Source organism: Zingiber officinale, chromosome 6A (assembly GCF_018446385.1).
Source record: "Zingiber officinale cultivar Zhangliang chromosome 6A, Zo_v1.1, whole genome shotgun sequence".
Lineage (NCBI taxonomy): Eukaryota > Viridiplantae > Streptophyta > Magnoliopsida > Zingiberales > Zingiberaceae > Zingiber > Zingiber officinale.
The window spans coordinates 19388353-19410413 of record NC_055997.1 but is presented as its reverse complement, the minus strand read 5'-3'; the positions used below and the strand labels follow the sequence as shown (position 1 = coordinate 19410413).

Sequence of the window (22061 nt, the reverse complement as noted above, 5' to 3'; positions counted from 1 at the left end):
TCCAATCATAGCCTCTAGCTGATGAAAGTTTCCATTCATTCAAGTTTACATTCCAACATCAAATATCCTCGCTAAAATTAGCTACATTTTCATGCCTAGAATAACTAGCTCATACAACAAGTTCATTCGCAGGGAATTAATGGAGGAAATCTCATTTTGGACATTTAATTTAATCATGGAAATTAACTTGAATTTGCTAATGGTTTTGAATCAAAGTACATGTATATTTGAGTGTCGCGTGGCAACTGCCATCGCATGTGTGGGAGGAGAACGACTTCTAGCATTGTTGAAATTTACTTGAAACTGAAAGTTCAATGGCTCGAAACTTCTCTTTGCCGCATAAGAATCAATCAGGGAAAATATATCCTAGAATCTGAAGTCAGGATCAACATCCATTGCCCATGCAAACTTTGCGAGTAGTGATTTGTTAAATATCTGGAAAGATAAAGCAAACCAAGGATTATAAATGGAGGCAATGACAGTAACAGTTTTACTAATGTACTCAACTAGAGGCAATTCTGACACCAAAAAGAACGTATTTGTCTTAAAAAAAAAAAATTGAAACCAAGTACCTTCTCTATGGGTACTTCATGCCTCTTGCACCACGCAACTGATATTCTTGGGTCAAGGTAATTGATTTTGGATGTTCCAAGTGCAACTGTTTTCAGATCCTCTTTTATTTGTTTATCCATTTCCATTTTTCCTATCTTGGCATCAACCTGAGCAATCTTCTTCTCAATCCTGCAAGTTGGGACACATCAGATCAGATGTATTTAGAGAAAAATTGATCATACAAAGTTCATCAGTTCCGTAAGCTTATTACACTTCAGGGGCCAAGTTCTTCTTTGGTTTCCCCTCTTTATCTTTAAGTGGAGGCTTCCCTTTCTTAGCCCTACTCAGATCCATCATCAATTCATCTCTTTGGGACTGTTTGGAAAACATCAATATAGATGGCAGGCTGAGTGAGTAATCAAAGGAAATATATAAATTGCCAGTGTAACTAGTAAAGCACAAAAAAATTACTGTTAAATCATTTATCTTTTCGTTCAACTTAGACATCTGATTTTCGTGAGACTTGGAGACACTGCGTTGATGATTACAGATAATTGCAACCTGTATTGGAGAAAAAAAATGAGGAATCATAACCACAACCAACTAATAAATAGGCAAAACAAAAATATATAAATTACCTCCTTGTTTGCATGCTGATAAACTGTAATCTTCTCTGGCACAGAACCATCCTTGGTTTCCTTATTCAACTGTCATTGCCATAAAATCAACATAAAAAAAGTGATCCACACTTATATAGGAAGATTGATGGAAATAAGAAATGAAATATAAACAAGAATTACTTGGATTCATAAAAATGTAATAAAGAAGAAATAGATTGATTTCTCCACGATCTAAATCCATAAACTTATGCAACAGCCCAACGAAATTGTTCTAGTTGTGAATGCAGAAAGTTGATTTTTTATTTAACAAATGGTTAGAGTTGGATTTTTCAAGCAATTCTTCACTGCATCATCATACTTCAATAATTTAAAGTGGAATAATGAGAAAATGAGACAAACTTCATAAAATACCAACTCACAATATAAAAACAAGCCAGATAATAAATGAGTTGATGGGGATTGAGAATCAGTTTCTTACTATAACATCCAGGGTAATAGAAGCATTGTATGTACGAAAAACTTTTGCAGTAAGTCCAGGCATGAGTTCCTTCAGGTGTGCATTTAGTTTGCTTGTATCCAGCAAGTCAAAGAGATCATCACCCTTATCTTTCTTACCTCCGTTGCTCTTTTTGGCTAACAAAAATAAAAAGAAACATATGAAAAATGTTCAAACATACTGTTGATAGAATGTGAACGAGAAAAAAAATTGCAGCCAACACACCAATTTGAAAATCACCAATTGCTTTATAGACATGTGGTTCGACCTCCACAGTGTTCAAGTATCTAATAGAATCTTTACCTAAGAAGTCAAACTGAAGAGATCAAGAAGTTAAGATCATTTGTAAAATATGATGAGAAATAGAGAAATGTGTTCCTTAATAGATGCTACCTTCAACATATTTGGAGGAACCAACTCGACATTCTCCACCTTTAAAGTGCAGCAGCCAACAGTATCAGCCTCATCATCATCCTGTACAAAGATTTATACAAAAAGGATAAACAACTTACACTTAGCAATATGATGTAAATTATAATAAATTGCTCTTGCAAGAAAATATACATGAAAAGAATAAGAAAATGTCCTGAAAGGTATATAATGCCTAACTTTGGAATTACAGCTAGCATTTCAGTGTGGATATAATCTAATCGTGTTAATTGCCAATAGCTTCAGAAGCAAAGCATTCAGTTAATCGCATTGAAATAATTAAAACAGATGAAATAGTGTGGTCTAATATTAAGCAGCAAAACTAAACCAGATGACTTGGAAATGGAAGAAAAACAAAAGACAAAAATCCAGCAATTTAACAGGATCAACAATACATAAAAAAATACACCTTGGCCACAGGATTGATACCTTTTCATTGCCTGCCCTGAGAGCCAGCTTATCAATAAGGTAGGTTGCCACTGCTATTTGCCGCTTTGTTGGATCTTTACTATTAAAATCTCTTGTATAGTTTCTCCGAATATTTTGTATATAATCCTGCAACACAAATATAAGAGGAACAAAACTGTATTATTCAATAGAAAAATGAACAATTACACCCTATAGATATAGGACTTCAACATTATACCTGAACACAATAACCAATTGGGGCATACCAATTAATACTAAACCTCCCCTCACACTGAAGCATAGAGATACCGTTAAGTACAATGCTTTCACAAAATCAAAAGATTTGATGCTCATATTTAGATACATGAGGAGGGATTCACAGGAAGGCAAAAAGGAGGAAGAGTTTCACAGGTTGAAGAGTGATGAGATTTTCTTAATCAGGATTATCACTGAAATTAGGATTAGGAGGAGCTGTGCTACTGCATACAATGCCCAAAATCTTGGAAAGTAGCATGTTGAGCCAAAACACCATCAAGTATTTGCATGCATTGGCAACCACTTTAAAGATGATGCTGGTTAGGATTAGGAGGAGCTGTGCTACTGCATACAATGCCCAAAATCTTGGAAAGTAGCATGTTGAGCCAAAACACCATCAAGTATTTGCATGCATTGGCAACCACTTTAAAGATGATGCTGGACATGTTCAAAGCAATGCACAACACTAGGCAGTGGGGTTGAGATGAGGTGAATCGTCCAAGGCGGATAGGAGAGGGGTGTTGAGGGAACATGACTTGGGGAGACACAATGGATAAGTTTGACTGTAAAACTTCTATAAGAGGTCACAGATTATGGTAGTTGCCATCAGGATCACTAAGGAGAGAGATCACCATTTCCATGATTAGGAGGGGAGAATGATTGTTTGAGAACATAAAAGAAAGATTTTGTAACATTAATAGATGAGAAGGTGGCAAGGTCACTGCATCATATGAAATCCATAGCCTCCTCGCCAATGCATGGAACATGGCTTAAAGCTAAGTTAAGAGCAATAAAAGTGTACAACAAGTGAAAAATGAACTTACACATACATATAGGAAACCAACATAATAATAACAATGCAGGACTAAACTATTAAGTCTAACAGCATATACGTGAAAAAAATCTGACAATCACTAATGAATGAGGACTATCAGAAAACCATAAGTGCTTGCTTTTGCTACCTATGAAGTGAAAGCACAATACACAGGTCAAAACACATTCAAATTATACATTCAAGAAAAAACAAGAAAGAAACTGTTTACCTTCAACAACCTGGCTTTCTCATATTTCTCTTTGTCACTTTGCCCTTTTAATGAACTACTCGCTGCCAGAAAGACATACTTGAACTCTTTTGGATTTATGGGATCATTCCAGAATGCCAACCATGTGACAGTATTATCATGTTTTACTTCTTTCCATCTGAAAATAATCAAACTGTGATATAAGAATGACCCCTATAAATGTAATTTGACTCTGACAGGCTATACCAACTACCAACAAGTTCAATCTATTTGGTTCCTTCTTCACTCAAGTTTTGCTCAGTTAACTACATTACCTTTCACCAGGTATTGGGCATTCCGGAATTGGTGCATCTTTCCCTATATTGATTGTAATATCTCTTGGCCTAATTCTGTTTTTTAGTTTTCCCATCTAAAATCATAGAAAACCAACAGTAAATCAGTGGAAGATAACAGGATTCTTGAAATTAAAATCAAACCAGACAGCCAGAAACAACTAAGTAGATACATGACAAGGAAATATGACCTTTGGATGCTCTCCTCGGCCACGAAATAACCCTGGTGGTTCCACTCTGAAGTTCCCAACCTAAAACAGACACATTTATTAGTAGTCAGCATAAAAATAATACAGATTTGATAAGCATCACTGATGTTGACGTTAAACACTTGGAGGAAGCCTCAGTCGTTGAAATGTTAACAAAGATGCCATGTGTTGATATGAGTTAACAATTTGCCACTATATTTGATCCTGAGAATATCAACTTAGAGAATTTCATCATGGATATATGTGATGTTGAAAACTACCAGTTTGGGTCCAAGCCCAGATGAAAAATGGGGGGAAAAAGTTGAAGTTGCAATACGTCCTCACAGCCATTGAAAAACTAAATTGAAAATCTATAAGGGCTTCATGGCTCATTGTTGTTGTGGCTGCCAGTCAGAACGAGTCAATGACTTAAAAGTTCTTAATAAAGTACTAATCATGTGTTAAATGGGAAGTTACATGCGGCACAGAACACAAACAGAATAACTACATGTCACCCCAGAAGAACATATAGATTCATGTTCATAAATGTAGAGCTCCAGATCCTCAAATATCTTAATTCAAACACTAAAACCATTAGCTTAAATCATGTTCATATTTTTATTATCAATTCAGTTGCACCAAAATGCAGCATAAAGCAAGTTACCTCATAGCTCCATATCCTAAATATAATAAAAGAAATAGTAAATTTAGCATTAGGGTAAACCTTCTCTTTCACACCATCGACAATTGCCCACATATACTTCTCTTCTTGCTTCAATTTTTCTTCCTTCATAATCTTCTTTTCCTACAAAAGCAGCATAGGTACATGGTGATTCCTAATTCTAGTAAAAATATGCTGAATATTGGAAATAAGAGAAAGCAAACAAGTGGGTAAGTATACTCTAGTGACCACTGAGATTGTTGGACCCAAAATATACTTTTCATAAACTATAAAAAAAATATATCGCAATTTATTCCAAAATAATTTCTAATCATAAAATAAACCAAGATGGTAAGTAACCATTAATCACAATGTCAGTAGCTCCTACTCCTGACATAAATGTAATTTTACTATCATTTTTAACTATCCCTGCATTGGAAAGTTCAAGGGCATAAATGGTTTGACATAGCTTTCATAAATAGAAGTTGTACTAGCACTAGTTGCAGAAAGCTTTATGAACAATATTAAAAGGTATGAAACTGAAGAAATAGAAAAAACCTATTGTTGACATCACATAACACCAGAGTCAAAATGGAGAACACATTACGACAAGTAACTATTTCATATAAATAACTGTTAGCATCTTCCTGGATGTATGGAGCATAAATTACCTCTGCAGTCATCTGCTTCTTCTTCTCCTTCTCCTCCAGATGCCATTCATATATAGGAGTAAAGTCACAGTCCTCAAACTTCTTAATGATGTGATTTTTGCCGAGTATTAATCGCCAATCATGCATAAAATTTTCAATAAATTGTTTTTTCTGAGCATAATCTGTGTCTTTCATGACAGCAAACATTGTTGCAACCTGGAGTCAGAAATTTTCAAAAGTTAAAGAGTTCACAACTAAATATTATTCTTTTGAAGAAACAGAGGAATACAACTGCTGCATGAAGTCAAGGAATACAAGAGAAACAATATCATAATAATAAGAAAAGATGTAATGAACATCTTTAAAGCTAACCTCTTCTTGTTCAGGAGTCAAATTCACTGGTTGTCCCTTGTAAAGCATTTTGATCCCATGAGGTTTGTATGAAGGAGGAAATATAACACCGTTGTGCACCAGGGTAGTCCATTTCTGTCCCCCACCAGATCCAGGAGGTGTCTTCAATGACTTTGAGGAATTGGAATCCTTCTTTTTATTCATTTTAAGATTACTTTTCTTAAATGATGAGCTAGTAGTTTTGTGTAATATATTTTTGTTGATCGATCCACAGTTAGAAGACGGTGACTTAATTCGTTGTGCAATTGGTATGTGATCATTGTTATCATCTTCCTTACCTTCTTTCTTTGTAGACACTTCCTGTTTATCTTTCACAGACACAGAGGTTCCTGAAAGTTTTGCTTTCTTAATTGATGAAGATTCAGCAGGATTGGTGTCGCTATGAGGTCGTTTTTCTCCAACTCTGGGAGCACTTGTCTCACTATTTGTGCCCTTCTTGCCAGAACCATTTACAGCCTTGAACTGAAACCTTGAAAGAAGTGGTTTTTCATCTTCTGAATCATCAGTTTCTTCATTATTGGAAGTTGGCTTCATGGAGTGAGGTAAAGAAGGCTTTTGACTTTGGGGAGCCTTTGCTGCATGTGATGAGGCACTTCTATTGACTGCTCCTGAAGTAGAATTTTTGAAACTCAATGGTTTATCGTCGTCAAAGTTCTCATGCTTTATAATTGTGTCCTTCTTGCCAGAACCATTTACAGCCTTGAACTGAAACCTTGAAAGAAGTGGTTTTTCATCTTCTGAATCATCAGTTTCTTCATTATTGGAAGTCGGCTTCATGGAGTGAGGTAAAGAAGGCTTTTGACTTTGGGGAGCCTTTGCTGCATGTGATGAGGCACTTCTATTGACTGCTCCTGAAGTAGAATTTTTGAAACTCAATGGTTTATCATCGTCAAAGTTCTCATGCTTTATAATTGTGTCCTTCTTGCCAGAACCATTTACATCCTTGGACTGAAACCTTGAAAGAAGTGGTTTTTCATCTTCTGAATCATCAGTTTCTTCATTATTGGAAGCCGGCTTCATGGAGTGAGGTAAAGAAGGCTTTTGACTTTGGGGAGCCTTTGCTGCATGTGATGAGGCACTTCTATTGACTGCTCCTGAAGTAGAATATTTGAAACTCAATGGTTTATCATCATCAAAGTTCTCATGCTTTATAATTGGATCGTCCAAATCCATCTTTTCAGTGCTTCTACCTTCAAATTTATGAACTGAAGAATGTGTATGTGCTTTTTCTGAGTTCATGAAACTCTTTCTCTGAACTATTGTAGAAGCTGAATTAAGTCTATGACTCAATGGTTTGTCATCATCTGAAACAGATAGTTCATCCTCATGTTTTGGCCTCATATTATTTGTTGTTAATTTATGGTGAGAAGAATTAACTGACTGGACAGGTAGCAAAGATCCTACATTTGAGCTTGTTGCAGTAGGCTTCTCTCTAGATGTCTCAGGGAGTGATATAATATTTTGCGAATGTGAGATACTACCATTTTGAGCAATTTGGTGAGAAACAAGATTACAGCTAGAATCCTTTTGAGGATTTGTCTTCTTCAAAGCAGAGGTTGAGTGGCCTTGCTTTGACGAAGAGTTTGGCCTCCTAAAGACAAGAGGTGCCTCATCATCTTCTTCACTGTCGTTCATAACTTGATCGATACAACCATGAACTGACATCTGTTGTATCTTAGTTTGATCAAATAGACCAGGCTCAACCTGAAATATACAAAATATTTAGAAGTTTAAACATCAGATGGGAAAAAAAAACCATGTCAACAGTCAACCAATAAATGATGAAAATAGTGCAATAGCTTGTGGTTGGTTAAAATATCCTTGCTACTCGTTACATAGGTTTGGGTCACATTGGTGCCTCGACCTACACTTTGCCAGTTGAAATCACGTCAGTTTGAAAGAATCAGCAAGCTGAATGAGATGATATGCTCTTTTAATGTACATCCCAAAAGCTACCAACGACATGTGCGACAATTATCAACCCGTTAGAATGGTCTATAATGAATCCTGATCAGCTACATGGTTGGGGCGTAAGATAAGCATTTTCGACAACATGAAAAACAGAGACCACCAGTGGCATCTACAACAACCAATTCGACTAACACATCACGTCATAATGAAAAAGATGAATAAAAAAATTCAGCAAGGAAATTCAACGCTCGTAAATCCCGAACCATAACAACTTTCACCAATGAGCAACACATTAACAAAAGGAAGGGAAACAACCCAACTTCAGCGATTCAATGAAAAAACAATCTTTTAGCGTACCGATCGAGCAGAGGCCAAGAGAAGCCGAGCGAATTGCGATCTTTTGGCGGAGCGAACAGGTATATTTCAGAGCACAGCCTGGGACGCCTGCTGACAAGAGGAAGGGGGCGGAGGGTCCGAGAAACGATTACTGCAGCGGGCGTCAGCTCCTGGTCGAACAAGTATTGAGCTGGAAGGCGATTAGGGTTTTGTCGAGTAATGCCTCAGCTTGGCGTATCCTCCCTCCCTCTATCTCTCTCTCGCTCAGCTTTTATAGATCCCTCTTCCCATCCGGTAACTGCAGCGAGGTTTTCGCCGCTTCTGGTAAAGGGAGAGTCGAATCCCCTCTCGCTCGATCGATGCGGTCGCTCGCCGTTCTTTTCAGACTTTCTATTTCGTCCGAAAATCCAGCGACGGATCCGTTCCTTGTTAGGGATGATCAAAACTTGCAGAAAACCCCACATACTTTCGTGGAGTTACAAATTATATTTTTTCCTGTCGGGATCTAGAAAAAATTACCAGAAATAGTCGGAGACAAAAAAAAAAAAAAAAAAAAAAAAACTTTAAAATTCGTGCTGGTCTGAACTCTGGACTAAATACCTTTTTCACTTAGCTCTGTCCTTTTTCTGTTATTTTCAAAATAAGCCTCACTAAAAGAAAGATAAAATAAAATTAAAATATAATCGGACGCATATTTTAACCATCACATACTCCGAGAGACAAATATAAAAAAAATAATGCATCTTATAATCCTGTGAATACTTTCAGCAATTTCTGTACATGATAACAAAAATCATCACACCTCAAGCAACAAGTTTATGCAAACACTACACAAATTAAGAAAAAAAAAGGAAAAGGCAAGAAGAAAATTGCAAGATTGGAAAAGATGCAGTTGAAACTGGATATTACATACATTTACAAATATTTACAAAGAAAGCATTCCTTGCGTAGCTACAAAAAAACAAAAGGGATTAGGGTTCCCAAGCACAGATAGATTAGATCATGGAACCATTGGCACAAGCCAGTAGTAACACACCACATCTACCTAAAGTGAGAAAATTCAGTGGATTAAATGAGAAACATCAAATCCTCACTCCACTTTGGTTCTTATTCTATGTACAAGAGACCAGAATTAAGAAATGAGAAGGTAAAACAAAAGGTGAGTATTTATAATGCCAAGTTAAAAGGATTTCCTACAGGACAATTTTCTATCCCCCTATTTACTGCTCCACCCAATAAGGAAAATTAGAGAAAGAAATCCTTGTGCCTACATAGATAACCGACTAGAGTGCAGGTTTTTTACATCCCATCGTCGGCATAATTTTGACATGAACACTTCTGTGCAGACCCAAGTTCCACATCTTTTGCCTAAGCATTACCGAAACTGCAGCTAAGATGTTCTTGAGTGATTAGCTGAAGCCTCTCATGCATGATGGTTTTTGTTCGATATACAGGCAGGCAAAGACGATAAAAGCATGTATGTGAAGTTGGTAGGGACTCTTGGGAGTCTGATGATTTGAATATGAACAATTTGGAAGGCAAGCCGCGGAATCCATCCACAGGCAAGTATCTGATGGATGTCCAGAAAAAGATAAGCACTCTTCTTTGCTCTTCAGACATGCCCTCAACAATCTGCAAGTCAAAACAATAGTCAAATTTCTTATCCCAAATCTTTCTTCAACATAGTCAGAGATATATTGAGGAATTAAACAAATCTCTAGGCCATTGAATAAAAACATTGAAAATAGCATTCACTTATGGAGGGTAGCTAAAAGAAAAAAAAATTGAATGGTTCAGCATCAGCATATTTGATATTTGCCTTACAATACATTCCCGTCGCTAGCTTTGTGCTCATTGAGGATTATGAAACTAGTCACTAAAAATCAGCAAGGTTTCGTTTTACAGGAAAAAATTCATAAAAATCAATAACAACCAAACTTTATTCCACTAGGTGAGGTCAGCTATATGAATTTTTTTACACCATTAAACTCTATCTCTACTATATCATCATCTATACTTAAATAAATTTTATCTTACTTTATTGTTGCTAACCAAGTCTTTTTTGGTCTTCCTTTTCCTCGTTTGATATGTGTGTCTATCCTAGTTTCACATCGTCAAACTGAAGCATTTATTAGTTGTCTAGGTACATGCCCGTACCATCTTAAACATGTCTCTCGGAGTTCTCTCAATAGATGCAACTCTGACTTTCTCTCTAATACTCTCATTTGTTATTCTGTCCATCCTCATATGTCCACACATCCATCTTAACATCCTCATCTCTGCAACTCTCATCTTCTGCTCATGTGCTCGAGTCATAGTCCAACATTCAACTCCATATAACATAGTAGATCTAACTGCGGTTTTGCAAAACAAGTTTTAGAGGTACTTTATTGTCACATAAAACACTCGACGCTCTCCTCTATTTTCACCATCTTGCTTGTATTCTATGTAAGACATCTCTCTCAATCTCTCCGTCGTTTCGTAAAATGATCCTAAATATCTAAAGCTCTCTGTTCCGAGCAACTCATCATCTCCTAGCGTAACAATTGTCTCATTATGTCTAATATTGCTAAACTTAAATTCTATATATTTTGTTTTATTCTACTAAGTCTAAAACTTTTCCCTTCTATTATTTCCAGCCAAGATTTTAGTTTAACATTTACTCCTTCACGTATTTCATCTACCAAAATAATATCATCTGCAAATGACATGCACCACAGTAATGTGTGTTTAATGTGTGCAATTCGTCCATAATTAGTGTGAAAAAATAGGGACTTAGAGTTGATCCTTGATGTAACTCTAACTTTATTGAAATGCTTCAATTACTCCGTCTGAAGTCTTTACTCTAGTCATTACATCCTCGTTCATATCATTAATTAGTTTAATATATGTTACGTTAACACCTCTTTTTTCTAGAATTCTCCATATAATGTCTTTTTCTAAGTAATATCATGTGTAGATCTTGTTTTTGCTATATTTTTCAATTAATTGTCTAAGAAGATGCATAACTTCTATTGTCGACCTTATAAGCATGAACCCAAATTGATTTTCGGTCATCGTGGTCTCCTTAATCTTTTTTCTATTACTTTTTCACAAAGTTTCTTGGTATGACTCATTAGTTTAATACCCCTATAGTTTATATAATTTTGTACATCTCTCTTATTTTTATATAAGAAAACTAGAGTACTTATCAAATATTTTTTTCGTTTTCAATATCATATTAAATAATTTTGTAAGTGATTCAATACCTTATTTCCCTAGGCATTTTCATATCTCTATCGGAATATCATCTGGTTCAACAACTTTTCCATTATGCATCTTATTTAAAGCTTGTTCTACTTCTAAAGTTTGAATACTACGATAAAAATTTAAATTTCTATGCTCATTTGACCTATTTAAATTACCTAAGTTAAATTGGTCACCTAAACCTTCATTAAAAAGTCGATGAAAATACTTTTTCCACTGCTCTTTTATTTTTTCATCATTTACTAGTACCCTATTATATTCATCTTTAATACATATTATTTGGATAAGATTTCTCGTCTTCCTTTCTCTCATTTTAGTTATTCTATAAATATTTTTTTCTCCTTCTTTTGTATCTAATTTTTGATATAATCGTTCAAAAATTTCATTTTTTGCTTCATTCATTACTCTCTTAATTTCTTTCTTGCTATTGTATATTTTTTTAAGTTTTCCTCATTCTTACAAATATATAATTCCTTATAAGCTATTCGTTTTTCCTTCACTTTCTCTTGTATTTTCTAATTCCACCAAAATTCCTTACTTAGTGGTGTATGTCCGTTTGACTCATCGAGTACACTCTTAGCTACTATTTTCAACTTTGTTACTATCTTATCCCATGTCATATTAAAGTCACCGTATATTTCACCTAATGTTTGTACTCCTACTTTCTCCTTAAACATATTTTGCTTCTCATCCTTTAACTTCCACCACTTAATTTTAGGAGTCGTATATATTTTCTTTCTATTGATACTATGTTTGAAACGTATATCCAACACTACTAACCTATGTTGGGTAGTTAAACTTTCTCCAAGGATGACCTTGTAATTTTTACAAATTTTTCTATCCTTCTTCCTAACCATAAGAAAGTCAATTTATGATTTATTATTTTCACTTTTGAACGTAATTAAGTGTTCTCTTTTCTTAAAAGAACGTATTAGCTAATATAAGGTCATATGGTATCGCAAAATCTAATATAGTTTCCCTTATTTCTCCTTGCAAACCCATAAGTAACCCATGTATCCTCTCATATTCCTAATTTTTCACTGACATGCCCATTTAAATCACCTCATATTAAAATCATTGAAAAAAATCACAAAAATCACTTTAATTAAATTATGCAAAATCACTTTAAGTAAACACACTATAGAAGATGTGATTACATCGAAGAGGACAAATAAGTAACATATGAAGAATTAATGCCTAAATCTAAATAACCATGAGCTGCGTCAAAATCAAATGCATTACCTTCCAAAACCAAATGATGTTACGATCTTTTGACTTGTAACCATTGTATTCGGTATGCTCTCTCCATTCCTTTACATTGATGACACTATTGTTACCACCTATCATTAGATCAAAATCTTCTAGGTCCAGACCATTGAAGAAAAATTGCTGGTTCTTTGGGTTAGAAAGAATATCACCAAAACCTTCAGCGAAATGAGTAATCTGTTCAGAGATTGATGTAACAAAGCGATGCTTAATAAGGAGATTAATGTACTCCTCTCTGTTCCTACTATGTACAATAATATCCTTTCCACCAGGGCAGAGCTCAACTGTTTCCATTGAGCCCAGCATTTCTATGTCTCTCACGAATGTTAGTCCTAACCCATCTGAATCAAGAAGGGCTCCATCCATCTCGAGAATTTGTTTCCAACTCCTGTACAAGTCTGGATCTGCATCGCGCACATCCTCCAGAGTAATAGATCTTCCAGCTAGTTGCAAGAAAAATGTACGATCAAATACAATGCCAACTTGGACTTTGTGCATCAATGCTAATGCAATAACTCGACCACTGAAGCTGAAGTATTTGAGATACAAAGGATCCACAGCAGATGCTGCAGCAAATTCACAGTAACCAACCAATGTCAATAAAAGCAATAACCTAAAAACACAGAAAAAAATCTTTGATTGGAAAACATTATTAGAAAACAGTTATACGTGGTATATGTTAATACCACATGGGACATTTAGTTACACATATGCACAGAAAAAAACTACAATTGGAAAACATTATTAGAAAACAGTTATACGTGGTATATGTTAATACCACATGGGGCATTTAGTTACACATATGCACAGAAAAAAACTACAATTGGAAAACATTATTAGAAAACATTTATACGTGGTATATGTTAATACCACATGGGGCATTGAGTTACACATATGAATGGTGCGTTGCCTATATGTGATGTAATTTTCACAAATGAAAAGAGAAACATATATTATTTTTTCTCTCAACAAGGTGTCATGACAGGTAAAATGATACTCTCTTCTAGTCAGAAGATTCTCTACAAAGATTTTGTTTGGGAAATGAGTGAATTTAATATGATGAGATGGCCTCCCATGCCCATACAGTTTCCTTTATAAGGGAAGAGAATGTGCAACAACAATAAGGCAAGTCATGGAGTGAGAAAAATGATAATTCAGAGGATAAGAATATCGACATCAAATTTGACAAAGTACGCATACCTAGACAAAGGCTCAAATGAGCCCTAATAAGTTGTCAAATTACCTAATTTAGAAATTAAACTAATATTTAAGTAAGTTGATAAGTAAATAAATGTATATTAGAATCATTTTTCTCTCTTTATACTGGTAAAATAATTAGACAAGAAAGCCTCCTAAAGTAATTGTCATGATATAATCTATTTTATCACTAAATTCATTATAATAACCATTACTCAGTAGAAATCCCAGGGTGGGAGAAAAAGGCAAATAAGAAAGTCAATCACTAAGTTAACAAGCTTTGCTCTAAATAACAATTGAGTGGGCACGAACCAATAAAAACTTTAATTGATTTGTCAAATTTCAAATGGACATCTTTGAGTTATTTTGTTTACTTTCCCCTTTTGGTCTCTCAAGCCAGTACAAGAGAATTATACTGTGCACCTCTAAGTCATAATCAATAATTTGTTGAACATTCTAGTTACCTTCTAATGTTCTTCCACTTACCTTATTTTACTTAAAAAATAAAAACTATAAAATTAGATAATCAATTAAATTAGAATTTTAGAGAAACAAACTAAATAAAATAACAACAGAACTGGAATTCATAATGACACATATCGGCGTGCTGAGAGTCAACATGACACTGTACCTATTGACGTGACACAGGAGGCATAAGAGAAATTAACTGTGCAATCAAATTGGATGGAACAATATGTTTTGACCATGTCATCCAACACAATCATACCTAGAAGGGCTTAATCAAAATAGGAAATAAACCAAATCACACAAAAAAATCAATTAGATTAAACATATACCAAAACTTCTCTACACTCTTATTAACTAGGAATTCCCCTTAAATATTTATCCTCCAAAAGAGAATTGCAAAAATAAGCTCTTTTAAATCAAAGACTCGAAACAGAATATCTATTTAGCATCACTTCCACATATGGATAATGTAAATGGTTATCCAAAGAAGCAAACACGCAATTAGAGGTTGTGCACACGATGCCACTCCTTAGTGAAGGGCAACTAGGTCCCTCTTTGCAATTGCAAGGAGGCAATGATGGGTATACACATTCAAGAAAAAGTAGACCAAAGAACTCAAGGCAAACGTCGAAGGAGGTCGGTTAGACCACTAGTAGAAGGGCGTTGCAAAACTATAGGGTGGCGAGATAAGTTTTTGGCAAAGGAAGATACCAAAAAATAGAGGGAGGGTTGATGTGTGTTGTATGTGAGGAATAGTGTTGGTTTCCTGCAATTGGGGTCAATTGAAAGGCAAGGTCGGTGAAGGGGTGCAATAAGTGATTGATGGGAAGGCATGAAGGAACTGAATCAATATAGCTTTGATACCACTTGATCCAACATAAGAACAACAATCTCACATAGAATGAAACTCACAGAAGAATATCCTTAAATTTAAAGATTGTTAACTCTTCATAGATCAATCTAGAGCATTGTGTTGTTACCAAGCATTATGAGCTAATAATTTATCAAGGGTTAATAGTCATATATTATGGGTTTAATCTCAAGTGGAGAATTTGGTTGAAAAGTGTTATCTTGAGTCTTGTATATGCACAAATAGTCCTCTGTCATGAAGAATGACATAATATTTTTCACTCACCAACTTGGATGGCAATTGCAGTTTGCTAATAAGATAGATGTAAGCATTCTTTTTATTTTATATAAAAAAAATAAAAAGAGATGTAAAAACAACATATCCTCTCACATCTTGTAGTATTATTACTGTTGACATCACTGGACTTTACAAACAATTTTTGGGCATTTAGCCCATCTGTTATGAAAAAAAGGACACAAGAAGGTGTTTAGATTATATGGGAGGATAATATTAAAGAATGGCACAAAGTCACAAAGTTACTAATTCACCAAGGATCTGTATAGATAGGTAGATGCTCAGTTTAATCCTAAATTAAGAAGAGAAGGGTCAACCATGAATTAATTGTTAGATAGCAAAATTCACTTAATCTGCTAATCAAATTGAGTCGATAGGTCTAATTAGTATGATAACTTTCTATTTACCATGCAAAGCTCAAACAGACTACAAATAAGTAACACCATGGGAAATGAGACACTAGTGGCATAGATCATAGGTGGCAAGACGCATCGAGTGCATCATGATATTAATATAAAACTCACATCAAGCACCTAGATGGATATAGATGTCATTCCATCTAAAGTTTAGACTCATTGTGGTAAGAAAGAGGATGATCCACAGTTAACGTGCCAAAAGGACTCTCACAAGTAGATATTAATTGGAGATTGGTGCAGTTCTCAACTATTGACAATGATGCAACAAGCTTATCACGTTATTTTAGGATTAAAACCAGGTGATAGAATTTATTTTCTTTAATGCAGGGAAGTAGGGCATCCATATACATTGCTGCATCACTCAGAGGTCCGCTTTGGGAACAAGGTAAAGAACATAAAGCTGATCCAATGAGTATGCAGATCTAGAATATCATGAGGACAGGTAGGTAGAGAATTTAGAGCTGATCAACTCACCAGGATTTGGGAAGAATCGTCGCTGATCATGTGGGCATGGCAAGAAAAGAAGGTTCTGCGGATTGAAAATTTCTCTGCATAACAAGCAAAACCACTCTCTGAGAACACCAGGACCTGTGGCTTCCTCATTTTTGAACTCCATTAAAAGGCCTCCACGCAATGCTCCAGCATCAATCCACCCAATGTATCCAAAGGAATCAGTCATCAGCTGAGATCTATCAATAAGCATTTCATAAAGCTCATCTTCCTCCTTTCCTTCAAATAGCATCATCAGAACTAGATTCCTTCTTGCCTGAAAATCAATTATATCTTTATACTTGAGAAACCAAAGAAGCCTATGATCCCTCTTAGCATGTCTGAGAAGAACATTTAGCAACCTCCGTCGTTCAAAAAGAAGTGAATGGAGTAACTGCCCAGCACCCTCGAAAATCTTGGAGAAGTCCTTAACCACTTCTAAAACAACTAGCAATTGTGACCCAAATGCAAATTGAGATTGACACTGTGTCTGACCCCTTTGGTCCATAATGTCCTCCACCTTTTCAAGACACTGGCTAACTTTGGTCAGGAGCTTCATGAATAGCTCATGTATCAATCCAATTCCTTCCTCGTACTTTGTGTTCCCATGTTCAAAGAAGTGTTTAGTGATAGGCTGGTGAATGCCCCTCCAATTATAAATTGCATGGTGCAACGCAATAAGGTAATTGGAGAGATCAATAAGAACAACCTCTGGGACCATCATAGCCTCTGTTGAAAGTGCCACATCCACTAGCCCAACAAGCTCAACGATAAACGAATGCAAGTCCGGCAGCAAGTGAATGGACTTTATATGACCAGTGTATACAGACCCAGCAGAAGATTTTAGAAGCCTAGCTAATGCGCTTCGGCATGAAAGATAAAGCTGATCATTCGTACCTCGGACTGAAGAGAGCATCTTGCAGAAGGTGAGCACAGTAGAGGTGCACTGTAAGTGCATATAATCTGGCAAGTAGTCAGTTTTAGAGGTAAGAAACATCCGAATGGCCCTCTCGCCAACTGAATGGTTTTCAGCAATCGGTGAAATATACATTTTCAGAAGCGCCGCTGAAGCACCTCCCCAAGTAAAAATTCCAAGGTTAGCTAAAATATTGTCTCTGTCCCCATTAGATTCCAATAGCGTGCTGGTGAAGAATTGCTTCATGAGTCGCTCAATGTTGTCCCTCTGCCGATTGAGAAATTCAGCGTCTCGGGCAGGGTTGTCGAGGAGGAAGGATATGGAGGACATGAGGTCGTTGACGGTCGTCCACACCGTCGGTTGTTCGGTGCTCCTAAGGCGAGCAGAGAGATGGAGACATGCGTCTCTCCCAACCCCACACTTAAGGAGAGTGGATTCGCCATCAAGCTGGCGGCCTCTATAGATCAACCGCATCTCGAAGCATGGTATTCTCTCGACCAATCCGATCCTTTCGATGATCGAACTGACGGTGTCGCTCTGGAGGGCACGGACTACGAGACTCCCCTGGGAGAGCAGCCGGACGAAGAATTGGATCTCCTCAGAAGGAGGCGATGCGAGAGGCGGCGATGGAGGGGATGCGCAGGAGGTGTCAAGCGAGGACGACGGAGGCAAATAAGAAACTTCCAACTGATCGGAGTCGGCGACGGCCGATAAGGCGGGGACGGCCGAGAAGGAAAGGATAGATGAGATCTTAGCCATCTTCAGGAGATGGATGAAGCGGTCGTGATCGGCATAGTCTTCGATCCTCCGCTTCAGGTGGTGATGAAGGTTATTACGATCGAAGGCCTGGCGGTGGTGCAGGGCGGCGTCAAAGGAGGACATAGGGAGGATCCGGAGGCGCCGGAGGAGGCCGATCGGAAAGCGCAGTCTTACGATTTCATCGCCGGAGCGGCTCGGCACGGCACAGTGAGGTGGAGAAGGGAGGGGTTTTCGGTCGCTGGAGAGCAAGAGGGTCAATGAATAATTCTTACATAAACCGAAGAGATGGGATCTTGACCGAGGAGCTAGAGGTGTCGCCTCGCCTGTTCGCTTTGGGCCGGGGTTGGTTCGGCCCATTAAAATTTCTATATATGTTTATATCATCACTTTTTTAACTTCAATATATGGCAAGTAGTTTAATTTAAGATAAATATAATATGTATAATATCATATTTTATATTTACCTAAAACTTTCCATTAAAAAAAGATCACCATATTAATGACTTTCTTAATTATCCTGATTATAAATACCTCAAACAGTAAAAAATCTTTTACAAAAATCCTTTTCTATATTACACCGACAGGGCCTCTTGAATATTAAATAGCTAAGACATCATCTCCTTTGGCAAACTGATGTCCCAGAAATAAAAGCTGAAAAAAAAAGGAGAGAGATTAGCTAAATCACGTTTGCAATCTTACACTTGCAATGTTCAGGTTTGCTCATCTACTCGAACTAAAACCAATCGATACACTAGACACGAATGCAAGTTGAATTTAGTCGAGTTCAATTGCAACACAGAAACACATTGAAAGAGTAAGTAAGAGGATGCTTCTAGTTTGGAGTGTGTTATATGTATAGAAACACCAATGCTAGTTCAAAGTAAGCCGATGAAGCATTTGGATGAGTGATAACCTTGTAGACATGAAAGCCATGCCAAGGAACAATGCTTTAACAACTTGTTTGTGATCGACGTTGCCTAATGCTGTTGGTAGCGTCTCGTGCAGCGCAAGGAATGCCATTACCCGGCTGACTGTTCTTTTGCTCAAAAAATACAACAGTTAGAAAACTAGACATTGGTGTACATTTTTTCTAGTATTGACTATTTCTGGGGATAAGAATTGGAATTAACTTGATCCCAGTAACCCTTCGAGGATTTCAGGATTTAAACTGCTCGGGAAGATGTAAGCTACAACGATCGAACATCCATTAGAACATAAACATACAATCATGGACAGTTTCTGTAACTGTAAATTGAAACAACTGATAAATCCTGAAGACAATGACATGTAGCAGGATATGCACACGCCCACAAGTATAACTCCTAGGGGCTCGGCGAAACCAGAGAGTGCTGCCAGTTTGAATGCTTTCCATTTACTGGATCATGTCGATACCACATATAACATATATATCAATAAGCCATTAGATGTGCACTTTTGTTTTGTTTGATCAATTTTTAGTGCCAAAACATACCTTTCAGTAGCATAGTAGATAGGAAGAGCAACTGCAACACCCTGTCATAGAAATAATGATAATGTGTTCTTGTAAGGTGAACTCCAGACTTCAATTCAGATAGCAATCGACATAAACCAAATTCCAATATCTTAGCAACAATTGAGGTGATATATCGTATCAGAAGGGAAAAGTTTCATACAAAAGGAAAAAGTGCCTATAATCTGCTATCCTTTCTACCAGTTAGGTTAAGATATCTTTGTGAATTGCATTTGGATTACAACAAACAACTTCGTTGAACAAACAAGGTAGAGCTTGAGGCTTGGTTGGGCAAACAACACTAGTATATGGTAGTTATGTTGCAAGTTAGAAGATCTATTTTTGAATAAAACTATACGATTATTAGTCAAAAGTAGCAGAAACAGAAAGAACAAGCTTCTCTGCATCGTCATGAGAAAGGCAGTGATTGGATGCATATTCATAAAGTAAAGTAAACCAAAGTATAATCTTTCATTGTACTTCAGGGATGTTGTGAAGAGCAATAGCCAAAGCCAAGTTAACGTCAATTCGGATCCCCTGTAAGATTTACATTCAAGAATAGTAATCAATAAAGAGTTACCATAAGAAGGAAAAGGGAAAAGAAAAAGGAGAATGGCTAATCAAATGCTTATTCAGCTGATAAAATTCTCTTAAGTTCTTTGTAGATAAGTAGAGTAACTGAAAGCTCCTCTCAACATTACAGTGATCATATTTGAAGTCTTCACTTGTTCAAGTTATTGCCAGTAATATAAGATTATTACTCAATTTTTTTTATCGATTCCTCAACTCTAATATTTCAGAAACATGGTTAAAGTGCAAATCTACTAAGTGACCTAAATAGATTTCCTTACTAATGAAAACGCATACCAAATTAACCTCCCAATCTGTAAGTCATATGTTCTAAGATTCACAGAAGAGAAATTTCATAATTCAGTTGGAGCTTGCTCAAGACTAGCCATAACTTCACCAAAGACAATCTATCCCATGAATACTAACCATAATTCAGCAGATACTTTTAGATTTCCAAAGAGGAACATTTACCTTCATTGATCCAACAAAAATGGTCATTCCTTTAGGAAAGTTGTGCACAGTAAGGCCTGCAACTTATGATGAAAACAACTTATAAAATTAGATGAAGTAAGAATTTCTGATGAACACAAGATGAAGTACAGAACAAGCAAACATCTTTCCATAATGTTTATTATAGCAAAACTATCTGAAATGTTACAAAAGAGAAATCTTTTGGATAAATATAGTAAATGGAATGCTTACCAATTGCAGTCACTATTCCACTAAATAAGATTTGTCTGTGGTGCTTCCTAAGCATGCCCTTGACTGATCCATCACTGTTTTCCCAACTCTCTCGAAACAGTCAAGAAAATTTCCATCATTTTCTCAGGTCAATGGACACATCCAGTAGGAATAAGAAAAGATAATGCATACCTTATGATTCTCTAAAACAAGAGTCGGTTCTGGAATGAAATTGACAATAGAAGCAAAGAACAGAGCGCCTAAATAGAACTGCAAGAGTAATCAGGAGCTATTCATATAAAGATATCCAAGTATGCACCGGTGGCATTTTATTATATGAAACTATGAACGATGTTCCATGGCAATGGTGCGTACCCAGATCCTGCCTTTGAGGAAGCCAAGAGAGTTCATAGTGTTGTGTGCCAAGTCGAAGAAGGAGATGCACAACATGAGGCCAGCAGCAAAACCCTGGTTTTGAAATTATGTGAGCTGATAGCTCCCAAAAGGCAAAGGACAAAAACTTAAAGGTCAGACCCACCTGTAAGCTCCCAAGAAGCTTAAGATTGGGAGTGCCGCTAAGAATCACCAAAAGCCCACCTGCACGATGCAGAATTTCAATTCCAAAAGGTCATATTTTGAATGCCCACTTACAGGCTGAACCCTAACATATTCTAGGTATTGCCTTATCGTAGTGAATCACAACAAATGCGACACGGAACTGGAGAAAGGGTCGCCGACAAAACACTAAAAAGGAGGCATTATACAGACCAAAAAGCGAAAAGCTAACTTCAATGAAAGAGAAGCAAGGGACGACATCATTAGACCACTTAAAGCAGAACCAATCTGCGCACATACCGATCGAGGTGCTCAATCCACCGACCAACGAGAGCACGACGGCGACAAGCACCTGCGCCTCCATCGAGAGCGACGGAAAAGACTTGAAGAAGCGTGAGCGCCGAGACGAATGGGCACATTGCCTGCAGCGTGTAGGTTATATAACCCGGAGCGGTCATATTAAAAATATAAAAAAACTTTGCAAATATAACCTTCTAGTAGTTTCTATTTCCATAAACACCATCATTCCATGCAAATGAACCTTTTGAAGTCCGGGAAAAATATGAAAATAAGTACCTCAAAATATTAACAAGT

At 36.6% G+C, this 22061-nt stretch overlaps 3 protein-coding genes across 5 annotated transcripts; all 3 read right to left on the bottom strand.

The window, feature by feature from the left end:
* Positions 1 to 19: 19 nt before the first annotated feature.
* Positions 20 to 8698, bottom strand: LOC121996026 (DNA topoisomerase 1 alpha-like). Of its 3 annotated transcripts, none has more exons than XM_042549830.1 (17): positions 8293 to 8697; positions 6714 to 7728; positions 5986 to 6470; positions 5635 to 5829; positions 5027 to 5107; positions 4306 to 4365; positions 4097 to 4191; positions 3804 to 3960; positions 2527 to 2652; positions 2062 to 2142; positions 1894 to 1984; positions 1651 to 1805; positions 1191 to 1259; positions 1024 to 1113; positions 824 to 927; positions 573 to 741; positions 20 to 435 (listed from the first exon to the last, which is right to left on the bottom strand). In XM_042549830.1, the coding sequence occupies exons 2-17, from the start codon at positions 7687 to 7689 to the stop codon at positions 367 to 369; spliced, it is 3003 nt and encodes a 1000-aa protein (XP_042405764.1). In that variant the 5' UTR covers positions 7690 to 7728; positions 8293 to 8697; the 3' UTR covers positions 20 to 366. The 3 variants fall into 3 exon arrangements, with proteins under 3 accessions (XP_042405764.1, XP_042405765.1, XP_042405763.1); XM_042549831.1 differs by having other exon boundaries at positions 5986 to 6887; positions 7131 to 7728; XM_042549829.1 differs by having other exon boundaries at positions 5986 to 7728; positions 8293 to 8698.
* Positions 8699 to 8997: 299 nt separating this feature from the next.
* On the bottom strand, positions 8998 to 18445 carry LOC121996025 (E3 ubiquitin-protein ligase UPL5-like). The gene is made up of 3 exons (XM_042549828.1): positions 16483 to 18445; positions 12760 to 13349; positions 8998 to 9903 (listed from the first exon to the last, which is right to left on the bottom strand). Exons 1-3 carry the CDS (start codon positions 18293 to 18295, stop codon positions 9640 to 9642), a joined length of 2667 nt encoding a protein of 888 aa, XP_042405762.1. The 5' UTR covers positions 18296 to 18445; the 3' UTR covers positions 8998 to 9639.
* Positions 18446 to 18777: 332 nt separating this feature from the next.
* LOC121993781 (zinc transporter ZTP29-like) lies at positions 18778 to 21831 on the bottom strand. The gene is made up of 12 exons (XM_042548095.1): positions 21768 to 21831; positions 21451 to 21509; positions 21288 to 21380; positions 21105 to 21182; positions 20934 to 21021; positions 20703 to 20764; positions 20142 to 20198; positions 19644 to 19684; positions 19480 to 19547; positions 19303 to 19359; positions 19086 to 19203; positions 18778 to 18823 (listed from the first exon to the last, which is right to left on the bottom strand). The coding sequence occupies exons 1-12, from the start codon at positions 21829 to 21831 to the stop codon at positions 18778 to 18780; spliced, it is 831 nt and encodes a 276-aa protein (XP_042404029.1).
* Between the last annotated feature and the right edge of the window lie 230 nt (positions 21832 to 22061).